This window comes from Telmatherina bonti (assembly GCF_933228915.1).
Source record: "Telmatherina bonti genome assembly, chromosome: 4".
NCBI lineage: Eukaryota > Metazoa > Chordata > Actinopteri > Atheriniformes > Telmatherinidae > Telmatherina > Telmatherina bonti.
In genome coordinates, this window is record NC_136622.1 from 25891308 (window position 1) to 25912202 (window position 20895).

The following is a 20895-nucleotide window of genomic DNA, read 5'->3' on the forward strand; positions in this document are numbered from 1 at the left end:
AAATTGTTCATGTTAACAAAACATTTTTACTTTGTTACTGGATGGTGCAGCACGTTTTTCATACTCAGCTAAACTGTAGAAAAAGTCAAATAAACAATGAGGAACAGTTCCTTACCAAGACTAAATTTACAAAGAAATCCTGTTGGGCTGCCAAATTCAGAACACTTTCACCTTTTACACCACAAGAAATTAAAAAAAAAAAAACAAAACACAAAAATGTCAAGTTGGTACAAGTTGGGTTATTTTTTTATACTTCTCATGAATTGAAACCTTTCTTTCCTGAAAGTTTAATGCATTCGGTGGGTGTTATTTCCTCTTTAATGATGCAGAGCGCGATTGATCATTGACGCCTTTATGGCAACATTTCAAAGAGAAATGTCAAGAGCACGCACAACGACTGGAGACAGGAAAATACACTTAGAGTAACACTGTTAAAACAGGTTTTTGGAATAAGCTAAACAAGCCTGATATTAACAGAGACAATCTCTTTCGTATGCATGCTTAGTCATGGCAGCATCATGATAAGAAGCAGAACATATTAAATGATTGTAGGAAAGATGAGAAAAAAAAAACATTAAACACCTTCATGTTACTAGGAGATGTTTACTTCACAGGAAAAATACTTCAAAAACAGAAAGACCCACAATAAAATGGCTTTTTGAGTTCAAAACAAGAATTTGCTCCGTCTAGGCATGACACTTTCCAAAAACTCAGAAACTTAGATAAAAAAAAGCTCTAAATGTTCATTTCTGTCCGATTCATTGTTACTCCACATTCACTTCAGGTAAATAATCTGGTCATTTTGAGTTTATTTAAGCACTATGTGCAAGGATCTACTTTTCACATTGATATTAAAACATAGTTTTCTGTTTGTATGAAGAAAAAAGATGCAAATCTGAAAAGTAAGAAAACATCAAAAACTGAAGTGTGTGTGTGTGTGTGTGTGTGTTTGAGATGGTCAAGACAACAACAAGCATGTCCATAGCAGATTCCCTGTTAGACTGGTGACTTCCAGAGTCTTCCAGGTGCTTTCAGTCCAAGTTTCAGAAAGTGTTCTTGATCTTGCTGGCTACCTGCATCAAGATCTCTCCTGTCTTCTTCTGCCAGTTCAGGACGTGTTTGGACTCGGCACACCAAAGCTCTCCATGGCGAGGCTCTGCATTCTCACAGCGCTTCAGCACCTCTTCCTGCTGTTCCTGTTGGAAACAGAGCTGCTACATTAAACACCAACAGCATGCTCAAGCTAAGGAGGACGCGAGACTGTAAATTTTGCAAATAAGGAAAAGCAGTTGTATACGATGCAAAGCAGAGAATTATAGCTCCAACGTAGCTGTTACAACTGATAGTCTAGCACAAGTCTTAGGCATAAAATCCATACCTGTGTACCATGCTGCAACTCAAACTTGTAGAAGAGAGCCCAAGCGTCTCCCAGGTCTGGCTCAATCTTAACTGTTCTGAGGAACCACTCTCTGGCTTTGGTGATTTTACGCTCGCTCCAGAACAACCTGGGATGTGCAGAATGGTGGGTATGCAAACCAGAAAAAGAGGTTTACTCGACCAATTATATAAATATGGTGAGAAACCAGAAGTGAAAAGATTGTTTTGTAAACTTTATCTCTAATAAAGTTTAAAATAAAAGAAAACAATGAAAAGATTTAGTCATACTTTGCTACAGCAAGGAGGACATGGGGGTCATGTTCACACTTCTTCAAAGCATCCACACTCTTCGTCTTCCTCTGGGGCCTGGCTTCCAGGAACACAGCTTCAGCCCACAGGATGCCTTTGGAAAATGGAAATAATGATGTTGGGATTAAAGAAATGAGGTGAGAGGACAACTGCTAAATATGTCAATCATTTCAGAGAAAAAAAACGAAGGGGGAGAGAAAAAATAATTATAAACTATTGATAAACTCTTCTATTTTTTAGCTTAACAGGCTGTACCTTCTAGGTTTTAGGTTCAAGCTTCTAGGTTTCTGAATTTAACAAACAAAGTCTTCACACAAATGCATCACTATGTACCTGAGTTCGGGCACTCCTGCAGGGCTTTGGCCATTAGTGTGTTCGCTATGTTCTTCAGTCCAGCCCGGTACTCTAGTCTGACAGACTCCAACCTGGTTCGCACATAAACATTATTTTAGGCCAACCGACTATCTCATCATTTTGAGGATTTTTTAAAAAAATTATTATTATTATTTCAGGAATAATTTGAGTCGCGCAGCACATTGTGACATGGGAAAAACAAAATGTCACAAATGTAATATTTTCCATTGATCAGAGAAGAAACACTTTCATGGCTTTGATCCACAAAAAATACATTTATATGCATATTAAGTACTTTAACGCCTGCTATGGGGACTGATTTAAGGTTAAAACTCAGATATTCGTTTCTTTTTGGCACAACATGTTTTCACCATTGTATTTTCTCACCAAAGCTCAGGGCTCTGCGGGTTCTTGAGTCGGGCCTTCTCCAGGATTGCTCTGGCTCTGGTGAGCTGTCCAACTCCCTCTTCAAGACGAGACAGCAGTAACCACAGGGGCACCGAATGGGGACATTTTTTTAACTACAGACAACAGCAGGTAAACAAACACAAAGTCAAGGGATAGGACACTTATCTCAACTGGAAACGTACATCCTGAAAACTTTGCAGCGCTGTCAAGTTATATAAATAAAGGTCAGAAGCCCGTTCCCAGCCTCACCCCTTGGTTGTAGGCCTCTCTGGCCTTGTCCATATTTTCACACTGCTCCTCAATCTGGCCTCGCATCATCCAAAGCTTTGGGAAGTCTTCATAGTGTTTCAGGGCCTCAGTGCACAGCTCCTGGGCGGCATCTATGTTCTCTAACACCCACTCCAGCTTCACTGATTTCATAAATACCTACAGAGATTACACACAAACAATGTTATTATTGTGATATAAGGAGCAGTGAATACATGGAATGGGACAGAACAAAGACAACAAACACAAAAGCATAGAAGAGTAGATACATGTTTTATCAGGATTCAAACACCATGCGTGTACATCTGTTATTATTTTGCATAGAGTAGAGAGAGTGAAAGCAAATAAAACAGCAAAAAATGGGCTTTTTGGTAAAGGCTTAAATGGGAAGTTGGGGTGGATCACTGACCTGGGTGCACCGGTACCTGCACCAATACCCAGGACCCTGAAGCACCACCTATCACCCATCACATGCAACAACCTATATGTAAATTTGTGTAAAATATTCTCCTTTATTATTTCTGAGTTTGTGTGATGCATTTAAAAAACTCTAGTGTGCAGCCTGTGTTCTGCACCAGGTCGGCCTCTAATCAAGATCACCCTGCACTAATAAGAACAGTATCGATAGATATCACGAGAATATTATTGATATTAAGCAACAACTATGATAATAGTAATAGTAATACTAAAACATTTGATCCATTGTATCTGTTCCCCTGGCATTGTTACACACTTCAAAATGATATTTTAAAATTCAATGATACAGTAAAATATTTTTACTAACTTGAACTGTAGCGCAAAGCACAACATGCCAATACCTTCCCAGTTTTCCGAAATAACACATCCCACCTTCCTAAAGCATGTCCTCAATGCTTTTCTGCTTCATTAGCAGCACAATGTTGTCATATCTGACAGGCAATCAGTACACCCCACAATAAATTAGGTGCCTTTTGGTCATGTCTGTCACCATACCATTTGAATATAATGGGAGTATAACCTGGTCACCAGATAGACAGATAGGAAGTACGTCTGCCAGCATCTGCCAGCTTGAGCGGTGCTGACTGACACAGAGGTGTAGAAACTTTACAAGCCTAAACCTGAGCAGAACGAAATGTTTGCAAAAACCACTTCAAAGACAATGAACTGTTGACTTAACATTAAAGTCTCTTATTCTCCTCTTTGTAAAAGAAGAGAATAAAAGAAGAGAATAAAAAAAAGAAGAGAATAAAACTTGATAATCAAATCAACCCTGAAATTTGGCTCAGAAGAGCTCCGTTAAACCTGACACTGCTTAAAGAAAAGCAAATGTCAAGATACAGAAGGACTCTTTCTACAGTAGAGTTGTGTTGAAAGTTAGAACTTATATATTTAAATTAATTTGCTTTAGTTTATCTGTTCAATCGACTTTAAAACAAAAACTTGAATCCTACCTGGATGAAAGAATGACAAAAAATGACCGTAGTTGAGCTAAAAACGGGATCTGACTGGTTTTGTAAAGACTAACCCTCATAAGAGTTTAAAGTAGTCAAGTCACTTTGCCACATTATCTCACTTTCTCACACACACACACACACACACACACACACACCCACACACCCACACACACTCTTATTTGCTTACTCACTCACCCTGGCTGTTGGTGCACTGCTGCGAGCCTTGGCCAGCAGTCGACGGGCTCTTTCATACTCATTATTCTCAGACTCCAGTTTGACAGCAGCAAGCCAGATCTCTTCACTGTTGGGGTTCGCCTTGAACAAACAATAGCAACATGTGGAGGAACAGCTAGACGCAAGTACAAATAAACTACTGATGCGAGTACAAATCCATTTTTGCATAACTTTATTGTTACCTGAAAGGCCAGAGCGAGGATACTTCGAGCCGCTGGCACATCCTCAGCCAGCCACTTGGATTTGGCCCCCATCAGCCAGAGGACCTCTGCTTTGGGACAGTGAGCCACTGCTCTCTGTAGGAGGGCCTCCAAAGATTCTCTGGGAGATGCAACGGGGGTAATGAGCAAGAATAAAGTGGAAGTTCAAAGCAAGTACAACAAAGTTAAAGTAGATAAAACAAGAAGTTAAAATAATAAATAAATAAACTATGATAAAAAGAGTAGCTGAAACCATTTGATTTGTAGCACTTGCTATCTTTAGACAACAGAGCTGATCACCTGGTGCCGTGGTTCTTCTCAAAGTAGGCTGCTCTGAGCCAGACACTCTTCTTACTGGGAAACACCTGCAGGGCATGGGCATAGATGGCCCTGGCACACTCCAGCGCTCCATGGGCCACACACTAAGGCACAACAAGATACAAGTACCAGTCAAACACAAAATGATGACAATTCTAGGGCTTGAGATCTGAATATGTCCTGTATTTGCAAAGTTAACCATTCACCAAAGATTATGGTTATAATGCTAGAAGCATGATCAGATGATTCTTGATGTATTTGTGACTTTTTACATTTCCAACAACAAGCTATGGTAGGCAGTAAACTAAGATGTTTATCAAGCTTCAGGCAACACGCCAAACTGATCGGATCCACCCTAAAATTCAAACTCACACTCTCTGAGTCCTCCATCCAGGTGTGTTTGCGGTCCTCCTCCTCTATGCCAATCCCAATGACAGCTCTTATCACAGCCTGACAAGTAGCCACACTGCCTGCTTTGTCACACTCTTCTGCATCCTGCAGGACAAGTAGAAGCGTTTACAAAATAAAAAATAAATAAATAAATAAAAATAAAAAAACTCTTTGGATGAAGAAGAAGAATGCAAAATATTCCAGGCATGAAGTTCTGGCAGCAGCTGTAGACAAGCAAATTCTGTGGAAAAATGCAGCAATTCACATGGAAATGTTTACACATCTGACGTCAGAGGAATTGTGCTTTGCCACTCAGACCAGAGTCCCTGAACAAATCTGAGTTACTGATTGATATCCATATATATAATTTACAGTTTATAGACAATCTTCAAGACATTGTCTTGGCCTATTTTTCCAGTAGGTAAAATAAAGAACGAGATCGGAAACAATGCATTTTTTTAACCTAAAACATTAACCTAGTTGCACAATTTTGCATTCTAGAGTCATGGTTCTTCTGTAATTTCTCTTTGAGCGCTGTCTAATCCCGTCGTATAAATTTTCCACACACTTTGCCAGATAAAGAAAAAGCCAAGGAGTCAACAGGAGATTTTGTCTTAAAGTCACCGATTGCAAAACAACTGAGCTGCACTAAAAAACAATGCCAGTCACGCTGTTAGTATTCTGTTACATCCCAGGGGTTTCTTTGCCAACATTTACTACCATGCCTACAAACACTTGAGACAATCTGTTGTTCCTCCACATCCAGGCCTAAAGTTGCACTCACACAATTTTTCATGCTATTCTCATCTGATAATCTGAAGTGTAAAAATTCAGAAAGTCCTGTGATTGACAGAAGTTACAGAATATTTTCATTGTATAATTAACATCTTAGTCTGTTACTGAAAACATATTTATCTTGGAGAGAGAAAAAAAACAACTTATGGCTAAAATAAATGTTCACACCTTCTATGAATATAAACCTTTATACTAAATGGCATAATCTAATAAGTTATGTTATCCATCAGATAAAGAATGTTTGTTGTCTATGGATTAACCTGGAAATTTTATTTTTCTAAAAAACAAACAAAAAACTATTAATTATTAAAGTTTAGATCTGTCATTAAAAACAAAGACAAAACAACATACCTGTATCCACTGTTCTCTGTTGATCTCCACACCATTGGCCCGCAGAGAGGTGATGGCTCTGTCAATGATCTTCTCCACCATCTGCGTGTTGCCATTGGCCTCCTCTAACTTAGCAGCAGTGATCCAGATGTGGCGATCTGTTGGGATGTTCTCTCGCGCTTTATTCAAAACGCGACGGGCATTTTCATACGTTTCCAGACGGGCTAGAGCCAGCCACAGCTACAGGAAACAATATGAAATAAATGAAGTTTTTATATATATATATATATATATATATATATATATATATATATATATATACATATACATATACATACATACATACATACATACATACATATAAATAAAACTGTTTGTAGCTTACCTCCACACTAGTAGGGCAACACTCCACAGCTCTGCTAAGCATGATCCGAGCATCCTCTGGTTCCTCCAGCTCAACAGCTGTCTTCCACAGGCGAACTGACTTGGACACATTTTCCAAAGCTACATGGGAAACAACAGTATAACTGTTAAGTTACTTTATTGGCTGTTTTTACAGCATTCTGCTGCGTATATAACCAGGTTCACTTGTTGCAAGAGCCAACAAATAAAAACAAACTCTAAACCACATAGGAAAGATTTTTCAGACATGGCATGCATAAGATTAGCTTCATAGGTCTATTAAAGTGACAGAACTGAATTATCCCGACTGTGATCACTTTCTTACCACAATACAAGCACCATTCCTGCAGGATTACACAAAAAAAAAAAAATCAAACCAGGTACGATGTAGAGAATCTTAGAGTGAGTCAACATCCCCTAAAAATTCATATTAGCCGAAAATGAACCATCAAAAGATCATGGGAGCAGATGAAAATATTGCTTTTCATCATGTTTATTCGTGTTACAAGTCACTGTGATAAATCACCCGGAAGTTACTTGAAATTATGCAGTAGTTGCAGATATTTTTATTCTTAAGCTTCGGCTGAGAGTTACATAAACATGACACCTGAAAGGACACATTAACACACTTGCTGACTGTGCTGCATCCTGAGATGCTGGAGGCAGCACAACTCTAAACTGAAGAATGCAGTGCACTGTTTCATGTAGAGGCTCAAAACACCAACAGCAGTACCAAACGGCTGATAGAAATACAGTGGAATAGGTTTACCTGTATCCATGGCAACTTGTGTGCCAAAGTCAACAGATATTAAACAGCCATATCTGCAAAGTCAGCCTGCTGGACAGTTTAATGCCACCCTGTTTGGCTATCCATAGGCTTGTCTCTGAGGGACGTTGTTGGAATGTATGTACTACTACTTATAAAGGCAAAAACAGCCATTTGCATTGTTTCTGTGGGTCTATCTTTGTTTAAAACACTGCATACATGAACCAATTTTGAAGTGTAAAAACTGTTATTTCCTTCTTAGTCAAGAGGGTTACACTACACTTGAAATAATATCGTTTGATGTAAACAGTAGAAAAACAACATTTTCAGATCATTTGGATTTAAAGTCTGCCTCATCTGTCAGAGTCGAGACGCTGGGGTTGCAGCTCAGCCTAAAACGTTTCTTAGAATATCAGTTTGTCACTTTTCACTAAACAAGAGCAGGGTGGTTGGGTGATGCAGTCAACAATGGTAAGAAAAAAAACTGAAAGTTCAACAGAAACATTATTTACCTACTGATGCAATATATAGGATCCCACAGAAATCTAATCACCATGCCACGAGAGCAACGCCCCATACCTGTGAATTTCTGTCTGTCATTGTGACTAAATACACTTCAGAGTAGTGCTGTATAAATATAGTAATGTATTAAAGCCTGATCTGACTTTTTATTTACTGTATCTACTTATATAGAAAAGCACCAGGTTGCTCATGAGGATATGAAGTTAACACATTTGCTTGCCAAAACTGTTCAAGTAATACATTAAAAGTAAAATTTACTCTGTTTGTTTGGAAGGCAAAGAGAAAGTGTGCATTTCTGTGTGTGTAATGAAGCAAACTTGAGCAGAGGCATTTGAACACGTAGAGGCGGAGAGACCTCTTCCTCTCAGGAAACGCCAATCCATCTCTGTCAGTTTAGTATGCTGCTGGGAATATTGGTGTGTGTTTGCCTGTGTGTACATGTGTGTTGGGGCATTGACACCCTGGTTAAATGCTGTGCCTGTCCTTGTCGAGAAGCCAAAAACACAGCTGCCAAATGTAACTCTTATGAAATCTTTTCTGCAGTCTAAGTATGAAGGAACATTAAGCTGAGTGCAACTGCTTTTATGAGACAATGAACAGATTGAGACTGGCCTTGAATTTCGGCCCTGCAGAAATTAGTGTCTTCCTTTTTGGCAGGAGAATCATACTCAACGCAAATAAACTTCTGCTTATAACAACATAACAGCAACGTGTCTCAACCAACTCAGAATTTGACCATGAATGCAGGCAAGAACAGAAGAAAAACATAGAAAAAGCATAGCTTAATTCACTGTAAACCCCACTAAATTACAGGCACTGTGCAACAGGCTTACCCTTCCTGAGGACCCGTTTCTTAGCCCTGATATCTGTCTCCAGCTCTGCAGCTCTGATGTAAATGCGAACGGACTGCGGCAGGTGCCGAACAGCCTGGGCTACCACGGCTTTCGCAGTGTCACCTGGTTGGAGCCTAGCTGCCTCCAACCACACATCTTCACTCTGGTTAAAAAGACAAAGATACAAAATGAGTCCTATAATAATAATTATATCACAAAATGTCATTAAATAACCCATAATGCAAACTGACACGTTTATTTTAATAGCAACTTTCCAAAAAAATAACCCAGTAAATATTATAAGATTATTTGAGCACCTTGACAGCCCTTCAGTGTGCTTATGGCCAGAACAGATTTGGTCTTCTGTCAACCCTCCTTTACCTTAGGACACATCTCTGTGCCTTTCATGATCAGGTTTCTGGCCACCTGCAGTTTCCCAGTCACCTCCTCCAACCGTGCAGAAGCAATCCAGGCAGGTGGATGGTGAGGATTGGTCTCCCTGACTGATTTCAGCAGCAGACGAGCCTTCTTGATGTCACTGAACATGCAGAGTTATGCATGAATTATCAAACCCAACAACAACTTATGTCATACTGATACTATATCATCCTCTCATATAGTAAACATGTCTCTACCTGATGTCCCCTCCATACGTGGGGATCATGGAGTTAAGATCTGTGAGGTAACCCTTTGGATCAACAACTGTCTGTCCGCTTACAGAGTCAGACACCTGACATAGACAGAAAGGCAAAGAGAATAATTCAATCTTTGATACATGAACATCAGACAAAGCTGAAACTGAAAACAGCTCAGCATTATAAAACAGTTACCTGACTGAGCCTCATATCCATGAGAGTGTTTCTGGCCTGACCAATTTTCCTCATATCCAGTTCTCCTGTTCCCGGTGTCATCAGACCAGGTGTCATACTTCCTGGGTAAGGTGTGTTCAGGCCTCCCAGCTAGTGGTGACAGGAAATATTAATAATAGAGAGGAGGATTATTGACTTGCGGAGAATTTTGTTACAGCACGTTTAAACAGATCCTGACACCCATCACACTTTTCTCACCACTGTCAATGTTTGGATTATGGCCAGCAATTTTAAATAATGTTTTAACACCAGAAAGTCTGTGTTATGATTGTGAGGACAAAGAGGGACAGAAAGGCAGCACTTCACTCTGTTACTCTGGAAGAAAATCAAATGTTGTGGGTAAAGTGAAATTTCAAGGTCACATCATCAGGAATGACTTATGTGATGATGATGACATTCAGAGGCAGAATGCACAGGCGGGTATGCTGGCATGTAAATTTAGCATGTGCTCACATAACGTTGAAATTGCTTTGCTTAAAGCTTACAGCACACATCTGAATACTATCCAGGTATGGCGCAGCTACAGTAACGCCACACAACAATGCTATTGCAGTTTTCACGATGCCTTCGGAGAAGAATGTACAATACAACTCATTCTTTGTTTTTGTCTTTTACGTTTTTTTATGGACCCATTTAGATTGGATTGGATACATGTGAAAACCTTGTTCAATCTATATTAATTTCCACTGCTGTAGATTGAACATAAGCAAAGGATATGTTTTTTTAAAGTGCAACAAAAATGTTTAAAATAATTAAAAGTTACTCAACAGTTTAGACTTTAGTCTCCTTTAAAAAAAAATGTTTGCATGGACAAGAATGATCAATCACACTCATTTTAAATTGTATTCGAACGCAAGCAGAGCTCAAATGATCACCATCAGCACCAGCAGGTGTTTGCTGTTAATATAACACGGTTTCAATCCAAAATAATGAGCAAGACACACTGCATAAACTATGCAGTTGCAGAGATTTGCTTCTTTCCATTGAGAGATCCTGACTCCTGCTGGAGCAGACTAGAACTACAGCACGCTTTCGGTGATGTGCCTTTAGCTCAGGGGTGTCAAACTTCAGTCCTCAAGGGCCGGTATTCAGCAGGTTTTTGTTGCTTCCCTCTGCCAACACAGCTGATTCAAATCAAATGGATCGAGCAGCTTCGTGTCGACCTATTCATTCATTTCTGTCAGGTGTGTTGGAGCATGGAGACAACAAAAACCTGCAGGAAACCGACCCACGAGGACTGGAGTTTGACATCTGTGCTTTAGCTAGATATGCAAGTATTTGGTTAAATACTGACCCCTTGTAGAGGGTCAACGGTGGTGTGGTTCTCTCCACTCTGAAGGTGTTTGGAAAAGAAGCTATCGGGGACAGGGGTGAGTTTCTCATAGCGGGGATTCCTCTGTCGTTTGTTCCTCGCATCTCCAACTTCAGGTATGCTAAGCCACTCCTCCTCTGACACCTCTGCCAGCTTTCTCTGCATAGTAATGGTAAAAAAAAAAAGTGGATTAAAGAGAGTTTTGAATTAACATGAAATGTAGTAGAACCTCATCAACAAAAAAAAAAAAAAAAGAGAGACTTCTCTTCCGTCACACCTGTCAACTGTAAATATCACACAAATAACTAAAACATATTAAAAACAATAAGGATTTTTCCAAGATTCTCACATAATGTACTCGTGAAAGTTTACACACAAACTGTCTGAGCGATGAAACAAAATAGTCATGGATCACAAGTTTCTATAGCAGGTAATGGCAAGAAAAGATCAAATTAAGTGTCTGCAGTACGAAACCTGACACTATTTTCATATATTTAAGAACTAAAAGCACTCAGAAAGCACAGGATCTCTGCCATGCCACTGTAATTCTCTTTTTGCCAATGATATGATTGTGGTTTTGTTTTTCTTTTAAACTTAGGGATAATTTTGCCATCTTAGCTTCTTTCTCCTCATAGTAAAGAATCATTTTAAAAAATTCCTATATCCGTGCAGTGATTCAGATCATATCCAAATTCTAATCTTTTATTCTTGCTTTATTTTCTAAGATTTCCTATGAAATTAATCAAAATCCATCCATAATTTCTTCAGTTATGTTGCTAACCGACAGACATTGCCACCAAAAACATAACCCCTGCCTTGTCAAGCAGCCATACATAGGTAGCGCACAGTTAGCCGTTAGGGAAGCAGTAAAAAATTCTTCAATCTCTGTCAATGCAGGAAGTGTTCTCAGCGTTTTGTTTGTATAAGTTAATTGAAACAAATCTGCTCTCATCCCAAGCTCAACTGACATCATAAACCACACCCATATAACCTTTTTGGAAGTGATTTGAGCGTCAAATCTTTTACCTTTGAAAATAAACTCTTACAATTCATGACACATTAGATCTTTTTTGGTTGAATACTTCAGGATTATGTGATATGCCAATCAGCAACTGATTACAAAATGAATTAACAAAAAACTACAAGTTCTTTTTAAGAGGATAAAGGATGAGTATAAAAGACAACAGTTTGGTGTGCAACTTTTATACCTTCAGATCTGAAAACTGCTGCTGGATTTTGGGTCTCTCCATACGATATTTCTCAATTTCTTCCTTTTCTCTCAGCTCCCTAAAAAAAAAAACCAAAGAGAGTCGTCAGTTTTGGATTCACATGCAATACTGGAAATTTTTTTTTTTATGTTGAACATATAAACAGTGCAGAATCTAGGTAGTAGGACATTCATTTGTTATTATTTCATCAAGTGGGGGTTAAAAAAAAAAAGAAAAAAAGCTTGTAACCTTCTTTCTTTGCGTCTTTCATCCATCCTTTTGTCAAGTGCAGCATATATAGCATCTGCCTCTTCATCATCTTTTTCATAGGGTCCACTGGAAAACAAGCTACCTGCATACCCATTGAACTACAGCAAAGACACAGACACACACAAGTAGATTTTCATGTAATAATAACTAATGTCAATCATCTTGAGCTTTGACAGTTTTAAGACGAACATCAACTACAGACAGAAACAATTTTGTTAAATAAACCTCATCGTAGTTGGTGTCATTCAGATCCTCATCATCATCATCTTGATTTTTTTTCATTTGGTCGCCAACTGTCCTTTTTCCTGGGGGTGCATGTCGATCATCCACTGGATCATTGGCATCACGAGCAGGACCAATATCAGACCGGGTGGTGAACCCAGTAGCACTAGAACACAAATATTCACATATTAATTAAATCAAATTAACCTAACACATAATCTGAGATATTGTATGTGCACATGGAAGATATGTAGGTGCAGGGCGATGCTTTTCCATGTCAAGGCTTTTATCGTGAAATTTTATCATGCAGGTACATGATAATATCTTGGATACTCTGACCACCATCAATTATGAATTGATTATTTAGCTGGGTCTTGACAACCCATGCACTTTGCTACAGTCTTATATCAGCCATTACATTAAATAACCAGCAGAGGTTTTTCACTTTCACCTCCATTTGCAGACAGTAAATTGACAAGTAATTTCTTTTTTCCACAGTTTTACTTAAATCAATAAATTACCATTCAGATCAACTACCCAGCAATAACTGTTGTTCATTAATAGCTCATACAATCAGTCAGGATATAGTACTTTGAACTACTCTGAACAAAAATGTAATGTTCTTCTTTTTTTCTATTTTATTTATCATTTTAAATTATGCTTCCTATATTCTAATGTTTCTATGAAGCAATCTGAATAACCTTGTTGTTTAGTTGTGCTATAAACTTGCCGTGCTTTGCTTATTTATTTATATTATCGTTATCTGTAAATCAGGTAAATATGTTTACTAAAAAAGCAGCAACATTAAAACAGACATGACATAACTAACTGTATAGTTTTGCTCGCTACTTAGTTAGCATGTGGCTAACTCACCCTCTGCCCAGACCGGGAACGTAGCCCAGCGGAGCGGGCATCCCCAGAAAGGGCTTTTTCTTTTTCCCCATCAGCGGAGAGGCAAGAGGCATTACTGGGGGGGCACCAGTAGCTCCCACTGCCGCGGTGCCTCCCGCAGATGTTTTGGTTACAATTTTAGACGCTTGTTTTGCTGCAGTGGAAGCCATCGTTGCTTTCACGACGAGGCGGCTTACTGACGGATGAAAAACAGTCGAGCTTCCGTTTCCAGCAAATGACTCTAGTCCTGTTTAAAATACCTGTTTATATTTGTAACAGCGCCCCCCACAGGACAGGCTGTGCTTCTCTTTATTTTCACCTCGATTTTTTTTTTTTTTTTTTTTTTTTTTTTTTTTTTAATCAGTTTACCTCGGTTTGTTATTATGAAATAAAACACGCTCATTTTACACTGCTAGCTGTGTGACTGTGACCGGAATAGTTTATTTTTTTTCGAAAAAATCTCCCTAGTATAAAATGGATGATTGTTTTAATCTTAACAGAGGCCAAAAGAGGGCGCTAAATCCTTAAAAATCGATCAGTTCATTCATCGTTTCTGCACATAATTAATGTCTGCTTATTTTTGATCGTGCACCATTTGCTTGAGCGATGTGCTGGACCAAGACACTACAAAGTTAAAGTTTATATTATACATTATTAATTTTAATGCAACAAGACAAAGTTCTGGTGAATCGTTTGACTTGTTAGGCTCACTTCAAATATTCCTTTTCTAAGAACCTTTTCAGAGGAGTTCATATGTTGTATCTTTTCTTTCTGTACATTTAGACCAGTATCCAATCACATAGTTGTTTTTCAAATCCCCTGAAATAGTATCTGATCAATACCAGATCATTAGATTTAATACATACAAACATACAAAAAAAAAAAAAAAAAAAAAAAAAAAAGAGGGCGGGGGGGATCTGTGTAATTTTTAAAATGAAGAATAGGAGTTTATAAAGACTTCATGGGCTATAGTTTAAAAAAAAAAAAAAGTTAAGCATAATTTAACAACCAGAATAGTCCTCAACTTAAAAACAGCTTTCTTTTTCCAACTTCATTCAGTTTCTTGAAGTCACTCACTCTGATGCTGCTGCCCCAGCAGGTGACTGCAAAGTAGACTGTAGAATTCATCAAAGATGAAAAATTGAGAAAAAAAAATTGTCTTACTATCACCAAAAGGAACCAAGTCTGCTCCCTCCCTGCTTGTAAGCAGTCGTGTCTTATGTAACCATAGTCCCATATTCGGCCTGTCACCCAAGTATATATTGCCCTCTGCAATCATCTCCTGTGTTTTGCCTACATTGAAAAGGAGATCATTGTTGTTACGCCTGGCTACAAAACAGTCCTCCAGTTCTCTATAAATCAGCCTCATGTCCATCTCCAATGCACCCAATAACTGCAGAGTCATCTGAGTATTTCTGGTGAGGACAGAACTCTGAAGTGGTGCTGAAAGTGTGAAGTGTGCAGAGTATAAAGAGAGACAGTGAGAAGACAGGTCTCTGCGCTGCTCATGTGCACAAATTCTTTGTCAGGTAGTATATACAACAGACAGTCCACTTGATGTAAAGTTCCTCACTCAACAGTCCTATATTGCATAAAATATATGACATTAATTTCTGAAGTGGACTTCAGGTTATCCTAAGGTGGGTATTCCCATCAGATATGCATTGACATGTTATTGCGATAATACAGCATATAGAACATAGATAATGAGAAATATTCATGCTAAAGTCAAACATAAGACATGAGACTGTAATAAGTAATTACAGCCTAACATGACATTTCTGAGTTCCATCCCAGGAGATGAAGTGAGGCCATACATCAATTAGTTTCAATCACATTAACTTCACCCATCCACACCCTGAGCCTTGGCTCTGGCCTTTACATTTTTCTTCATTTACATCGCCTGAAGGGCAGCCATTATTTCACTCCTGGGATTGCATGTTATGATGAAAGTGGACTGTCAGGCGCATTAGAAGATATATAGCGCACATATTCAAGGACGTGTTTAAACATGACGCTTAACTGGAGCTTTGATTTCATCCCACTGCTGCTCTTTTATTTCCTTGTGATTATTTAAATGATGATTTGATTTTGATTAAGCGATTGTTTTGAGCACACACACAAATCAATATTATTTTTTAGCTTGAATTGTATGATGAAGAATAAAAGATTTTTTTTTAAAAAATCACATTTTACTTTGCTTTGTGATTCTAATTATAGTCAAACTTCAGATAAAACAGCAGTCAAATATTTGCCAAATAATTATGGAAATGAACATGTCCTCAGAATCTTTGAAATGAATTAATGTCCTATTTACATTCATTCATTCATTCATTTTCCAAACCGCTTATTCCAATTCAGGGTCGCGGGGAAGCTGGAGCCTATCCCAGCTGGCTTTGGGCGACAGGCAGGGTACACCCTGGACAGCTCGCCAGTCCATCGCAGGGCCACACAGAGAGATGAACAACCACACTCACACCTAGGGGCAATTTTAGAGTGAACAATTAACCTAACATGCATGTCTTTGGATGGTGGGAGGAAGCTGGAGTACCCGGAGAGAACCCACGCATACACGGGGAGAACATGCAAACTCCACACAGAAAGGCCACTGACCAAACCAGCCAAGGATTGAACCAGCGACCTTCTTGGTGTGAGGCCACAGTGCTAACCACTGCGCCACCGTGCAGCCCTCCTATTTACATTGTGGTAAAAAAAAAAAAAAAAAAAAAAAGTAAGTTTCCTCACAGTTCAACAGGAAACCACCAACTTCCATAACGCAGACAAGCGGACTCAATTTTGAAGTAAATGTGATGACAGCGACAGCAGAAGATAGCAGATACCTGCTCAGGGGTTGGGAAGGCTGACTGAGTAACTGGTGGTGCCAGAAATCATACTATCATCAATTTCTTTGATGTGCAGCCATAAAATTTGGCAGTGTTTCCTGTAAATGCAGCTGTGAATTGGAAAGTGCCTTTTTTCTTCTTTTTTTTTGTACCAGTTTACCTGCTTTGGATGACCTGGCATCATGACAAAGATCATTAAAAAGTATTAAAATGCCCTCTAAATCTTTAACTTTTCAGTGGTGCATACATTTTTAATGCACAAAGGCAAAAAAATAAATTTATTGTTTATTTGGGAGCTATTAATGTAATTTTTTAAATAGCTCAAAACAATTATTCAGTTCTTCATTTAGTCTTTTAACAAAGACTAATGACATTTAGAAGCAATTTAGATGTGAGGTCCACAAAATATCGTCCCTCATTCAGTTAATTATTTTTGAGTTATGGATGTAATGTTAAACTAATGAATGATAAATTTGTAATTGGTCAAATAAGACGCACAATAAACAAATAATATTAGTTGCTGTAAATATGATGCAAGGATACTGCAATCTGTTCATTCATGTGTGTGCCAGTTTGCATCAGTGCATTACTTAACTAAATGTGTTTACTCACTAATGGATGGAGAAGAGGTGGGGGGTAGTGGTAGGGGGTTTCAGTGGATGATCTGTCCTCTTCACCACACCAGATGTCCATGGTGGGATGTGACTGGAGGTGTATAGAAGTCTGTATAAACCAAGAAATAAAAAGCAAGATACCCAAACAAGGAGAGCATCACAACCTATTTACTGTCAGCTTACTTGGAGAAAGCAGCTGACTGCAAGAGAAAAGCACCAGAGGAGATATGTCAAGATGACAGGTTTATTGATATACTCAGTACATTACCTAGAAACCCACACCCACTCTCACAAAGAAACACAGACACATCCTTCATACTGCATAGGCTGCTTTGTGGGTTAATTTTAGCTCATTATATTCAATAAATACAGGGTGGGCACAAAACAGATCACAAAGTAGGACACAGACATTGTCATTTTTCAAAAAATGCACACACATGCTCAGCTCAGTTATCATCTTATGTATAAAAACAATCTTCTTCTACCACAAAGAAAAGAATAGTTCTGAGAGCATAAATTATTTATTTAGTGCTGATAACAGATTTATTATTCTGAAACAAAAAGAAGTGTCCTTGTCAAAGGACAACAATTAATTTCCATTAGGCTCTTTCTTTAGAAGTGTCCATCCAAAGTCATTCTGAGTAACAGATTTTCAAGCAGAAATTCACTGATCCATTGAGTCTGGTGCAACAAAGCTTTGAATAAATGCATCTGATAATTATTCTGCTTTCTCTCTGAGATATTGTCCAAAGGCAAAAGATGAAAAGGCGAAAGTGTTTTTTGTGTTGTGAATACTAATGCACTGACAAATTTGACAGGTGAGACATATTTGCACTGTGGGTCAATAAAAATGGTTAATTAGACTAATTGCTGCATATAGAAAAAGACCCTTGCCACTTGAGCACTTAATGAGGCCACCTTGAAACACACTGCACAGCCATGATTTAAGCATTCATCAGGCAAATATTACAGTTTTCGTCTGTCGGTTTGGTACATTTCTAATGTGTGTGTGTGTGTGTGTGTTTTTAAGAAAGATGTATAGCCCTCATTTTTTTCGCAACATGTATTTTTAGGTAATCTGATGCAAAACTGGTAAACAAGTTTACATCCATCCATCATGTTTTCTATACATTTTAGATGTGAAGGAATAAAATGATGCTCTCAGTGGAACCTCAACTTTCATTTACATCATGGAAATGTGTGAAAACTCAACCTTATGGTCAGGGAACTCTACAATAATTTAAGACAATCGCCTTGGGAAGCTTTACACTGCAACATAGTTACGATATATTGCCAAACAATGAGGCAATGTGCAAGGTCAAAAAGGTAGGAGGAGCGAGGCGTTAGAAGAAAAGTATGGAAGCAAGACAGATTCCTCATGGATGATGTGAAATGGAGGACCTGGGAAACAGCACCAAACAAGAAGAAGCCAGACAGGAGATAGAACTAAGAAAGAAAAAAAAGAAAAAAAAAAAAAAGAAAAACAAACTAAGAGCACCATCAAGACAGGTAATCAAAGAAACTTAATTAAAATTAATTACAAAACAGGGCTGAGATAGAAACAATGCCAGTTGACACAGAGGAGCCCTAAAAAGGACGTGGAAAACAACAACAATGAAAACCAAGGTGCATACCCTGGAATATATTAGCAGAGCACTTGATTAGACGTATGGATGCAGGTGAGTAATGAGGACAGGGAACAGGTGGTAGCAAGATGATCTAGTAACAAGGCAAATTGAACTGAAATGGGACCAAGGCAGGTAACAAGAATCCATCTAAAAACACAGTTTGGATCCAAGAACACGAAACTAAATAGAAAACACCAAAAACAGCTCACCATACTAAAAAATAAAGCATTAAAAAAAAAAATGCTGATTAGATGTATATCAGAAGCTGAGCAAATGCTAACTCATTACCTGTCTGATAGAAGTGCCTGGAAAAATATGTATTTACTAATCCTCCCATCTAATACACAGGTTATACACCACTGAAAATCTAAGATTGATATTTGAATGATGTGTACAAATCCAGGCTACAAGCATGATTGTAGATTCAGTAAGCACTCATGTCCACATTTGCCAATCAAATTTTATTTGTCTTTAAAGCCATTCTGTACTCCAGTAGAGGATGATGCTGCAACAAAAATGATCCTGTCACATCAGCAAGGGTGAGGGTAGTGAGAGCAGTCTGGTAAAATAGGTAATGCAGAATAAGTCTTTTATCCAGAAAACCTGTTTCAGACAAAAATGGAAGTATTTTAAGGGGAGAAGGACTCTCAGAAACCAAGAACAACACAACAAAAAGATCTAATCAGAACAAGAGACCCTGAGAAACCAAAAGACAAAGCATAAACTACAAACTCAACAGAATGTTTCCTTAAAATCTGAACTTATTTACATGAAATGGTTCTTTCAGCTGTATTAATCACATCATTATATCCTAAAATCTGAACCCCATCCCCCTTTTTTTTAATAAAAGAAGGAAAGAAGTGTTTCTTATATGTTCCACCCTATTCCTGGCCCCCTCACCATCAATTATTTTCCTGGGCCGGCCCTGCATGCTCGTTATGAGATAAGAGGCACAGCGCATCCTGCTCCAAATTATGGCTGATTATGAAGTGCTGCCAGATGTTGGGAGAACAAAGGTGTCCTCTACCAGTGAACTGACTGTCTGTTAACCAATTACAGCGCAAGCTGTAAATACTAAAAAGTGGTGCTTGTCTGTTTTCTGGAAGCATTACAAATCTGAATCAGTATCATAAACGTTGTACTCATGACCTCCAGCAAGAATACATTTTCTATGTTCACCTTCAATGGAACTCAGTAAACAACGTCTGGATTTCCTTTTCACAAACTTGTTTAGTGACAACTACATTTTACCTGCGGGAGTTGAACTCATTTCAAGAAATAGATTTTCTTTTTTGCAAATGTTTAGGATGATTCACAAAATGTACCATTGCAAATGTGTGACATGGCAGCATCCCTCTGTTTCCATGTTGCGTGTTTTCCTGTTGTTTAACTCAGCTTGAAACAAGAATGACAGCATGTAGTTTCCACTCACACTTGTTCTGCTTGTGCTTTTCATTCATTTCACAACACAGGTCTGACAGCTAACACCATCCCAAGTGCAGCTGGTTTGCTTTGCTGATGCATATGCAGATATGTTCTCTCCTGTTCTGTTGTAAGACTGAGGCAGCAAAAGGTTATTTAAGAGAGAGAATCAGATCTTGCCGCACTCGTTTCACTGTGACCCTGTCTTCCCAGAGGGGTGAGGAGAGCAGACGAGACACTCACTCTTCCTGAGTTTTGACAGGTATGTACAGCAAAACACAGTAACACTGAGAGAATCAGACAGAGAGAGATGAGTGGGGCACAAAAAAGTGTCCAGGAATTTCTCAGAAGAATGAAGCTTGTATAAACCTGAATCATTTCCAATAAGAACGATCTTCTGGGATCCAACACAAAAAAAGTCCTTTTTAAAAATATACTTTAAAGATCAATGGAAAGGTAGATCTGTTCTCTTGTGTTATCATAACATGCCACCCTGTCTGATTCTGTTTCTCTGCAGACAGAAAACTGTTCCTTCCTGAAGATCACAACAGTGATTTATTGTGTTTTATTTACATCAAAAACCCAGGAGAGCAGTTAGTGGGGAGATGCAATAGGTAATGTAACTGCATAAAAAAACAGCTATCATCAGTGGATGTGTGTGGAAGGGGAAATGATTCA

At 38.5% G+C, this 20895-nt stretch overlaps 1 protein-coding gene across 1 annotated transcript; it reads right to left on the reverse strand.

The window, feature by feature from the left end:
- Positions 1–516: 516 nt before the first annotated feature.
- Positions 517–13901, reverse strand: prpf6 (PRP6 pre-mRNA processing factor 6 homolog). Its single transcript, XM_079239372.1, has 21 exons — positions 13693–13901; positions 12823–12985; positions 12577–12695; positions 12328–12406; positions 11102–11278; positions 9769–9897; positions 9574–9668; positions 9320–9476; positions 8939–9101; positions 6801–6919; positions 6437–6655; positions 5273–5395; positions 4883–5004; positions 4565–4703; positions 4344–4463; positions 2698–2874; positions 2428–2561; positions 2020–2111; positions 1666–1780; positions 1379–1505; positions 517–1196 (listed from the first exon to the last, which is right to left on the reverse strand). Exons 1-21 carry the CDS (start codon positions 13878–13880, stop codon positions 1044–1046), a joined length of 2910 nt encoding a protein of 969 aa, XP_079095498.1. The 5' UTR covers positions 13881–13901; the 3' UTR covers positions 517–1043.
- Between the last annotated feature and the right edge of the window lie 6994 nt (positions 13902–20895).